The sequence below is a fragment of the Eucalyptus grandis genome, chromosome 11 (assembly GCF_016545825.1).
Source record: "Eucalyptus grandis isolate ANBG69807.140 chromosome 11, ASM1654582v1, whole genome shotgun sequence".
Lineage (NCBI taxonomy): Eukaryota > Viridiplantae > Streptophyta > Magnoliopsida > Myrtales > Myrtaceae > Eucalyptus > Eucalyptus grandis.
The window spans coordinates 39,619,146-39,630,681 of NC_052622.1; the positions used below are offsets into that span (position 1 = coordinate 39,619,146).

At 39.3% G+C, this 11,536-nt stretch overlaps 1 protein-coding gene across 1 annotated transcript; it reads left to right on the forward strand.

The window, feature by feature from the left end:
* The first annotated feature begins 208 nt into the window (after positions 1 to 208).
* On the forward strand, positions 209 to 2,461 carry LOC104426345. The gene has a single exon (XM_039305468.1). The coding sequence runs from the start codon at positions 642 to 644 to the stop codon at positions 2,193 to 2,195; it is 1,554 nt and encodes a 517-aa protein (XP_039161402.1). The 5' UTR covers positions 209 to 641; the 3' UTR covers positions 2,196 to 2,461.
* Positions 2,462 to 11,536: the final 9,075 nt, after the last annotated feature.

Here is an 11,536-nt window from a genome sequence, read left to right on the forward strand (position 1 = left end):
AATCCTACCGACAAATCACTTCCCATCTTCCCCAACTAATAATAATCTATTTCCCAAAAAGGAAATTTCCAAAATTAGAGAATCACGCACCGCGAAGAAATTCTTACGTCGATTCCATCCGGGCGAGATGATTCGCGTTCCATCCGATCCGACCCGACCCGCGGTCCGTTCCTCACCAAAAATCGCCCGACCCCTCCTCCCAGCCCGGGGACGCTTTTTCTCCTCCTTTGCGGACCTCCAACCGGCCGTTCCGGTCTCCGCCGCCGCCGCCGCCGCCGCCGCCAATCATCGTCTTCGGCGCCACTGCTTTTTACTCGAGCAGACCGTCAAAAAAAAAAAAAAAAAGGAGAGGAGTGAGGCCATACCCGTAACCAACTGCTTTTCTCCTTCCTCCCCCATCGCTTCCTCCTCAAAATCTCCTCCTCCACCACCATGCTCCTCCTCCCCGCTTCCCCCTCCCCTCCGCCTCCCGACCTCCGCCGCCCCCCGCCGCCCCCCTCGTCGGAGCCAACCACACCTCCGCCCGCTTCTGCTCCCGTTAATCCCCATCCCCCTCTCTCTCTCTCCTCATCTCCCTCCATCCCTGTCTCTTCGTGCGTTCCGCTCGCTCTCAGATCTGACTCTAGATTCCGATCTCTGCGATGATGGAGCCGCCTTCGGCCAAACCGAGCTTCCTCCGGAACATCCTCGTGCGGGCCCTCCTCTTCGGCGTCGTCCTCATCGTCCTCCGCTCCGCCTACGTCGTCACCACCGCCGGCGGGTCCTGCAACCTCGGCGACTTCTGCTTCTTCTCCATCCCTGAGAACATCAACCTCGTCATCGCCGGCGCCGGCGGCTCCGGCGCCGTCGTCAACGAGGTCGCCAAGTCCCAATCGGCGGCGGCTCCCAAGCGCCGCGACCCCCGCAAGAGCAAGGCGTGGGTCAGGGCCGTCCGGTTTTACTCCTCGGTGTTCCAGGATCTGATGGTGGACGCGTTCCTGTCGGCCGGCCAGCGGACTCTGTGCGTGGGTTCCGTCGCCGGCGAGGACGTTTTCGCCTTGAGGGACATCGGCGTGATGGACTCGATTGGGATTGCCAAGAAGGCGTCCCCTCCCTTGGTCAAATCCGGGAAGCTGCATCGCCTGCCGTTCGGCGACGACACTTTCGATTTTATCTTCTCCGGTGGTGGCCACTTCGATAGATTCCCGAAGCCGGCGGATGTCGCAGCCGAGCTTGAGAGGACGCTGAAACTTGACGGGTTTCTCGTTGTGCATGTAAGGGCTAATGATACTTACAGTTTCAATTCTTTTCTCGAGATGTTCAAGCAGTGCACGCTGCTAAGGTCGCTCGACATTGATGGTTTTGAGTCCTCGATGCCCCGAATAAGGGAAATCGTTCTGAGGAAAGTCGGGGATTCTGACATTCACAGCCATTTGATTAGGAAGAGTAAAGTCAGTACGGGGAACAAGTGCTCTGTCCCGGAGTATAAGCAAAAATTGGTCCGGAATGCAGAGCCATTGATAGAGGAGGAGCCCTTGAAACCTTGGATTACATTGAAAAGGAATATACAGAACATAAAGTATTTGCCATCAATGGTTGATATCAGTTTCAAGAATAGATATGTGTATGTCGACGTTGGAGCTCGGAGTTACGGGTCTAGCATAGGTAGTTGGTTCAGAAAACAGTATCCCAAGCAGAACAAGACTTTTGAAGTGTTTGCAATTGAGGCGGATAAGACCTTTCACGATGAGTATAAGGCGAAGAAGGCGGTCACGTTGTTGCCATATGCGGCATGGGTGAAGAACGAGTCTCTGTTCTTTGAAATAAATCGAGACCCCGACCACAAGGCTGAGGTAGTTAAGGGGAGAGGAATGGGAAGGATCCAGCCTAAACAGTCATCTGCTAAATCTGATGGAGAGGTTGTCAAGATCAAAGGGTTTGACTTTGCGGAATGGTTGAAGAGAACGGTGTCTGCGAAGGATTTTGTGGTGATGAAAATGGATGTAGAAGGGACTGAATTCGACTTGATTCCACGGCTCTTTAAAACTGGAGCTATCTGTTTGATCGATGAGATATTTCTCGAGTGCCATTACAATCGGTGGCAGAGGTGTTGCCCTGGCGAGAGAAGTTCAAAATATGAAAAAACTTACAGGCAGTGCCTGGACCTCTTCAATTCTCTCAGGCAGAGTGGAATCCTTGTTCATCAATGGTGGTAAAAGACACAACCACCGGATGTTCTGTATCGACCTTTTTCCTTAACCTCAGTAAATTTTTGTACCTTTTGTTTTTTCACAGGATATGTTCTTTCTTGGTAACTTACATGTTCTTTGGGCATTCTAGTGCATATAATTTTCTTTTTCTAATGGGTGCAAACAAAGAGAAACAATTGTTCACTTTGTAAGGATTTCTATTGCAAACGAATGAATTCTTTTGTCGTGGAAACTCTCACTTCCTAACGTACTGATTGTTTGTTGTTCTTCCCCTCCGCATCCCCCCAACTTTATTTTCTTTTAATGAGGATCTGGCTGTTTAGCTAGAGAGTGAGGAACTGCATGATCCATTACGAGCTGTTTGGAGACCTCAATTGTCAGGGGAAAGTAGGCTACAGTTGAAGAGGTCAGTTTAGAAAGATTTTGAATTGTCTCTGGTGCATATAATTTGCAAATGCAAAAGCCATGTTGAAGAACTTTGTAGCAAAATACACCCTGTTCTGTGGGCTTCTTTACCATGTCGCAGGAGGAGACATGGAATGGTGAAGAACAAATTTGCAAATGCAAAAGCCATGTCATGAGACGAACAGCATAGCAAAATACACCCAGTTCTTTGGGCTTCTTTAGCATGTCGCAGGAGGAGACTTGGACATGGAATGGTGAAGAACATACTTCCTTGACAGTGGATCCACTTTTATGCAATTTTCTTGGAACTCCTCTCCCATGCCTGCTCTTATTGTTTTCTTGGGCATAACTATACATGATTTAAGCAGATTGGGAGGCAATGTCAAAAAAGTGTCCAGCTGTCGAATATTCTGATCGAGAACTGTTTCTATCCGCTGTTTCTTTTTTGGCAGACATGTTGATGAAGTTTAATTTTTTATTTTATTTTTTCGGTTTGAGAAATCTCTAGCTGGCAGATGTCTTCATCAAATTCGTTAGGGTGTTCATGTTTACCGAAAGCCTTCGTCTTCTCCAATTTGTCTTAAATAAGCTCGAGCAATGGATTGAGCAGGAACATTAGACTTCTTTGCCAGTGGACTTATTGGTGAAAAGTGTCTTCAGAACTGGTAATTATTAACAACAGGGATGCTATTTCTTTTGCCAAAAAAAAAGAAGGGGGGAAAAATAAAGGGCGACAGAGAAGTCTGTTTTCCTGCTCCCAGGAAGAAAACAAAGTAGACTCCATGGATGTAAAGCTACTGCTGCAGAAGGTTTTGACATTGGCGCATGGACTGAAGCCGAAATCCGTATATGTGCCAGGTAAAAACTCTCTTCCTCTAGTGCCTAAGTTGTGGCCATCTATAGAAAACTCATCCACTGCCCAAGTTATGCAGACAAACCGAATAGATCCCCCGGCCGGTGCCGAAAATGCAATAATGCGATGGCTTCTATAATTTGGCAGCGAAGCCACGCTCCCCCATGTGTTCTGTCGGTATCGATACTCGTTTTGCCAGTATGGCAAACCCAACACTTGTAGCTGCAACAAGCTGGGAGGCTGAACCTTGTGTGTGTTTCGGTTGGGAGGAATCTGTGGTAGGGCCTCGTGTCTATGGACGTTCGAGTTTTCTTCTTTGACTTTTGAGACACTTAGGTTGGTGTTGGGCACTGCGGGCAGTGGGTTTTCCATTCCTTCTGGCGTCCGGGCCTACAATGGCATGTGTTGCCAATGCTTGATCACGGGCATAACGCAAGCAGGATCTATTTTTCCCCACCTACATTTTTCTTGAATGTCGAGATTGATCTTGACACATGCTCTTGAAGAATCAAGGCCTCGTTTGGTTTCGTTGACTAGCAATCTGTAAGCAGGTTTTTTTTTTTTCCTTTTCCATTTCATGCAGTCGCATTCCTGGAAACAACAATCCTTTTAATTGTTTGGAGGAATAATAGCATAAATGATCCTCAACTTTCATTCAATGTGTAATGTTGTCCCTAAATTTTTAAGTTATGCAATATGGTCCATAAATTTTAGTTCAATATATAATGTCGTTCATAAACTTTTGATATGCTTAATATAGTATCTGCACTATTAATAAATATTTTAATGTATTAAAAATTCAAGAATCACATTGAATATTGAACTAATGTTCAAGATTATACCGATAATTGTGTTATTTCCTTGAGTAATGATTGTTAAATTCGAGGAGTTTTAGTGTAGGACCTATCCCCATCATTTAGCAGTTTTTTGGTCGACCATTAAGCATTCAACGGCTGAGACAAGCGCCAGGTCCATCCTTTTTCTTTTTCAACATTTCTTCAATTTTTTAGGGTCCATTCGTTTCGGGAAATATACCATTTCCAGAAAAAAAAAAATTTCCCAAAAGTCACTTTCTAGGAAAATAATAATATTTTCTGGTGTTTGACTAAAACTTGAAAATATTTCAAAAAAAAATATTGTTCGATGTTCGGTAAAGAAAATATTTTATAAGACTTCACCGCTTAAGCATGCATTACTTACCGATTTATAAATCCATAAAATATGAACTTGCCTTTAAATTCGGACAAACTTGTTTCATATCTTTATTCCCTCGTTATCACTAAATGCTCATCTACTCTAAAAAAATATTCGTATGGATTTTAAAAAGAAACAAAAGAGAAAAGAAGCAAAGCATGTACAGCCTAATGAGAATCTTCCAGCCCTACGGCTTTTGTGTTCTAATAAACAAAAGAAAATAGAAGCAAAGCATGTAGAGCCATTTGCTTAGAGTAAATAAAGAAAATGATAAGCAAGAGTACAGAGCGTGAGCTTGAGATCGACAAGTTCGAGGTTCGCTTAGCAACGGCTGATGACTAGCCAAGAAAGAAGAAGATGGGAAACAAAGAAAAAAAAAAAAAAGAAATAGAAAAGAAATAGAAAAGAAAAGGAAATTAAAAATCATTCGAATTAAAAAAGAAAAAGAAAATTAAAAAATAATTCGAATAAAGAATGAAAAGAAGAAGAAGAAAGGGAGGAAAGAAATGAGGATTTGTAAAGGTGTAAGATAAGAGAGATCAAGTGAGGAAAATATTTTTCACTTTTCAAAAGTGGAAAATATTTTCCTCTAATTTAAAAGATTTTTAATATTTTCCCCAAAGAATTCATTTTTCATGAAACGAGTACTGAAAAATCTTAAAAACGTTTTTTCAGAAATTATTTTCCGCGAAACAAATGGAACCTTAATTTGCTAAAATTTTTATGATCTTTCTTTTATTTAAATTATCGAAATTGCAAATTAACCAAATGAAGTCTAAAATTTATCATATTGGCAAACACAATTGGCAAATTATGAGATATGAAGGTCTGCATGAAAGACTTTGTCTAAAACAGAAGGAACAATTCTTAGCAGGCTTCTAAAATGACAAAAGGAGCAATAATAAACCAAATTAACACAAAGCAAGAGGAAAGCATGCTTGGAATATATGTGAAAACTGGAATTAACTTACGGATACGTCTCTTGATGTAACAATAATACTTAAGTTTGGAACTCCAAAGTTAAGATTACTCAATTGGGAGCATTACTAGAATGGTATGGAAAGAGCCAAAACGAATGATATCTCAAGTGAGTTAATTCAAGAATGTTGCAATATGGTATCAAAGCATAACCCTTTCCAGTAAATATGTGTTCAGAGATGAACCACGCGGAAGTGGTGTGCTTGTAATGACTCGATTCAATGAGGGTAGAGAGTGGTCACTAGAGCTAGAAAGGCCAAAACAAAGAGCAATTTTTTTTATAAGGCTTTTAGGATAATGAAAGGAACAAGTATGAACCAAATTGCACGTCGAATAGGAGGAGAGCATGCGTGAGATATGTGTGTGTGAAAACTAAAATTAACTCATGGATGCTCCTTTAAATACTTAACTTTGAAACTTTGAAATTAATCGGATTTAGGTGAGAGAACTACCAGGATAAGTGACGTTCTAGAAAAGTGTCCTTATGTACGCTAAAAAGCAAAATCATGAAACTCGACATGGGACAGACCAGAGCGAATATTAGCTCGGGTGAGTTACTTTACAGATGTCATATGTACGAGTCTCATAAACTCGGAAAAGCAACAGCCCCAATTGGTTCATCTTCAACATTTAAATTGGGCAAAAAGAAAAGTGTCTCCAACTCTAGCCCAACAGTGGGCGGTGAATTTGATTTGTCGTCCCATCAGGCCTCGGCACAAAGATTGGCTCCCCAGGTTTGAAGACACTTCTCGCGATTGAATTCGAACCAGCGCTCTCATCGTCACGTCGTGGGGCTGTGCAGATTTTAGGGTAGGTGGGGATGCACCGATTCAAAATTTCTGAAACCTATAGCCAACCGTAGGGTCTTAGGATGGTCCGAGAATTTGTGTGGACACATTAAATGAAGAATGCCGCATGTCATCTTATTACCATATCAAAGAGACACCTTAAGAGCCCACTCGCGTTCACATTCACGTACATGCCTATATAATAGTAACATAAAACACAACATCGGAAGTAAAATGCAATCAATAAATATGCTGCTTCTCATCTATTCACACATTTAAACATAAACATAATGTAAAGAAAATAGAAAAATTACTAAAATAGTTTAGTATATATATTTTTTGAAATACTGTACAGGGTTCCCAAATCTTTCTATACCGTAATCTACATAGTATCTAACATATAAGGTACTAGTTTGGGTGGACGCCAACTATGGACTTATCCATTTTGAAAGTTTATGACTTGAAACCCTACACCTCTAAAATTCATCTTGGAGTTTTTTTTGTTTTTTTGAATTCCTAGTTTCATGACTTGACTCCCGAAACCCTCCCCACCCCCACCTCTAAAATTCATCTTGGAGTTTACTCGGTCATGTTAGTTTTGCAAATTCTTTTATGGACCCCTACTTGTTTCAATGTTTATCATTACCAAAATGGTTTATAATAAATCAGTTTGGAAACAAAATAAAAAAAAAATTGCATTGCGTTGATTTTTCTATGTGTCAACCTTATTGAGTGAAGTTTTGAATCGTTTCCAATCACGTCCTTTAGTCGTCAATTCCCATGAGTTGAAGTTGATTCGTCTTTCGAGGCCGACCAAGCACCTCCCTTCTTCCGATCTGTTCCCAAGAGTAACTCGGCCGATTCAATTACATTCAAACCTTCAATTTTACCATTAGCAAAAACATGTTAAATAAATTTAGTGCCATGGTAGAATGAAAAAGAAATGAGTGCGATGAAGTTTTAGCGAAAATATTATTGAATCCTAAAACTTTTAATAAATGTGGTCAAGTCATAATTTTTTTCAATTAGTGCGATTAAGTACTTCTATTAGCTCTGTAACTTTTGAATGACGAAAAATACTCACATGGCATCTATTTTTAGTATCTTTCAAGTGTACATGGCATCAATTGAGTGCCACATTAGAAAAACCAAGAAAATTAAAATGAAATTGAAAACGGGAAAAACTTAAAACAAAAAGGACATTTGGAAATAAGTGAGAGCCCCACCTTCACCGGCGACCTCGCCCTTCCGAAGTACGGTGGTGCCAATTGGTGTGGAGTGGTGTGGACTGTGGAGTGTCCTTGGAAAACACTAAAAAAGATGCCACCAAAAAAAAAAAAACACACTAAGCTGACAAATACTTGATTGCAATTGCATTAATTCAATAAATTCTATAACTTTGTTACACATTTCAAAAGATATAGAACTCGATTTCACTTTCATAATAAGTTTTATTCTTTTACTTTAGTGAAAATTTGCTTAATCATATTGTTTTGCTTGCATTGTCTTGATTGTCTATAGTGGCATCGCTTTGTTAGCATCATACCTCTGTTTTGGTTGGGTTTGAAAGATAAATCAACTTCATTTTGCCAGAATTATAAATTGAAATAGGGCAAAATTCATGAGTTCAAGGCTTGATCTAATATGTTACATATCTTGTGACCATATTGAAGAATGATACAAGTTGATGGACATAAATATGTGCTTTTTCCAAATTCTTTCTAATCAAAATAGAGTGAAAATTTTCAAATCATGTTAATTTCGAGTCGGTCATTGTTTGATCGTATTAAATTCACTTCCCTCTTAATGAAGCTAAAGATAGAGCGTATCCAAAGAATGGCATGTGAGATGCTAATTGCACCAAGAATGCAAGGTTAAGCCCCAATTCTACTATTTGTACATGAAGGGCCGAAAGGTGCAATAGCCCCATATAGACAGGGTTGCCCTATTCAGGGTGCAAGCCCTACGCTATAAAATACATAAGGGGAAATTGTCCTATCCATCACAAACATATTTTAGAATGCCAATTCAGTTTTAAATAATTCAATTTTATCAATTTAGTCTTAAATATATACATGAAATTCCAATTAACGATGTAGTGATTTATCACTTGAAACAGATGAATGACTGAATCGTTACATTGGAGATTTCCAACGAAATTCAATGAGAAATGCTATATTGAAATTTTGTAAAAAAACTTGGCAAAATCAAAATGTTTAGATTAAATGGAAATTTCTAAAAAATATTTAAAATTGATCGGGTATTTTTCTTAATACATAAGAAAGTCTCGTTGTTGAGGTAATCCTAGTAATCTTAGCACGTGCGTATTTCTCTATATTTTTATGTACTTATCTAATTTAGACAATGGAGGGTCTTCTCGAAAGATAACCCTTAAGAATATCATCTCCTTGTGGCACATTAGACCACTAGAGCAAGGGGCGCTCGATCCACAAGCACCGGTTTGAGTGGTTAACATTTTTTAACAAATCACACACATACGGCCTTTGTACTCTCGTTTTTTTTTTCTTCTTCTTTTTTGGATTGAAATGCAAGATATTTCAAACGTACGATAGATTTATTGTTTGAATGGTAAAAAAAAATTATTGCTGTTCGATTTGATGGCCAAAAATTCAGGAAACATGTTATTGTCCGGAGACCATCGACTCTATTATACGCATTCCTCCCGATTCAAACAATTCTGGCTCGCCGCTCGAAAGACCGCAAAATAATTGTGGGAGGCTCGATGGTACACATGTGTATCATGTTGTCGAGACGAAATTGCCTTTGAATTTAATTCAACGTGACGTACAACTAAGCCTGCCTAGAAGAAATGGGTCATATTTACTAGGCTTGTCTGAAATCAGAGTACGGAGGAATTTTTTCTTCTTTCTCTATTTAAAGTTTTCGCCTGCAAAACCAAAGGATTGACAAAAAATACATCGTGTTCAGATGACCCCGGTTTCCACCTTTTTCGATGGGTAAAATTATTTGTTAACTTTTTCCTTGGAAGCCTAGAATATTGTGAAGTCATATGAGAAATATATGAGAAAACCCGCGTTAACATTTGCATATTTTGAGAGATGTAAAATGTTTCATAGCAAAGAAAAACTAAATTATGTGATTTATAAAATTAAGGATAAGATGAATTATATGAAGTAAAGATCATTCCTCGTCTTTCAAGCTTGCTTGAGACCGTCATTGCGGATGTTATACATGGACGATCAAGCTACATTCTTGTTGCTTGGACCTGCTCAAATGATTATTCGAGATCGACTTCTTTAATTTCAAGTTGAGTTGGAGCTTGAGCTCTGAATATTTTGTCCGGTTAAAATTCGAGCTCGCTAATCTTCAAAACGCAAACTGAAACAAGCTTCTATTATTTTATTAATTATAATAATAGAAGAATGCGTTTGAGCCTTTTTAAGTTTACGCTCGAATTCGAGTTCCTTCATAAAGTGATTGTAGTTAACTTGAACTCAAGCATTTTGATTTTCTAATCAATTTGAGCTCCAACAAAAATTTTAATATTAGAGCAAGTTCTAGTCAAGTCGAGCTTCAACTACTGTTGTATCAGCTCGACTCCACTTGATTATACCCCTACTTAGGACTATTATCATATTATAAGGTAAATCCATCATGTTTATGAAAGCAAATACTTTATAAACCGAGATAAGTATATTAGAAGTTTTAAAATTAATTACGAAAGTGTAATGATGTCATAAAACTTGTAAAAAATGCAATTGAATTCTTTCACTAACTCTATCCAACTTATAAGGTTTTTTTTTTTTTTTTTTTTTGCATATTAAGGTTGACTAAAGCATGAAAACGTTATTTTGATAAAATCTCAATTTTGTTAACATAAATTTAGTTAAATTAGATTAAAAATAAGAAAACTACAATTTTTCAAAAAGCCAAAAAAGAACAAAAAAAATACAAGTAGAAGGGCTAGGGTCGACCTTGTTGTCATGGCCGCCGCCCCATTCCTAATGGGGCATTAAGCCCTCACCAAAACCTAGAGGGGGCAGCGACCCTCAATCAAATCAGGGAGATGGTTGTTGCCTTGGTTCGAGTTTGGCGAGGCTGGCCCTCACCAAGGCGACAACAATCTCATTAGCCATTGTCCACGCCCCAATGGTGATGGGCAGGTAGCCACAGGCAAAGAGTCCGAGATTTTCCTCTCTTTATTTTAAATTCATCATTTTTATAGTTTGTCTTTTCTTTTTTCGAACAAACTTTTAGATTTTTAAACCTAGTGTAATTTAAGATTTAGTCTAAGAATTGGAATTTGAATCAAAACGATGTTCTTTCAGTTAAATTTAACACCACATAGAAAACACAAAGAAGAGAAAATAATTATGAAGAAAATCTCGATATTCCCCATTTATCAAGTTGAAGAGAATTAATAAAATATTTGATTGTATCAATTTGATAAATTTTAATATTTGATTAAACTTTTTACGATTTAAAAAATTTAATAATATCTTCATGATAAATTTTATCATATTATTACATTTATCTCTTCTGAATTTAATGATTTGCTCCGCAAGACATGTTCTAAGCCAAAAAGTCTCCACGTATAGGAACTTTGAAATCTGGTAAGGCCATTTGAGTTTTCACACCGTCGATAGAGAGAGGAAGCTGACTCACGACCCGTGACCAGCGCGATTTCCCACATCGACCTAAAAATCACTATTCACTTTCCCCAATCAGAAATCATTGAAACCTTCGCAGAGGCGTCTGTCTGCACTCTGCAGAAGAGTAAAACAGAGAGTTTGAACGGTTCACGCCACCTCTCCTCCTCCTTCGGGACCAAGGAATTCAATCAGCATTTTCGAAAAATTTATAGCTAAAAAACATCCTGCCCACCTGCAACGAATCTTCTTCCCCAAGATCTTCTGACCCCTAAAGAGGCAAGCGGAAACAATGGAGAATGGGCTTTGCTAACGGAGGGAGGAAAGAAAAAGATAAAAAGGAAAGGAAAGGAAAGGTAAAGGGAAAGCTCTTCTGATTTTCTGGAGCCATCCAGTGAGCAGTTTCTTTCAGATGTCCCACTGCAGAAGCCGACCAAACAACGAGAGCTTTTGCTTTTCTCGCACCTGACAGGCAGGGGGCATGCTTCGATTTCTCGG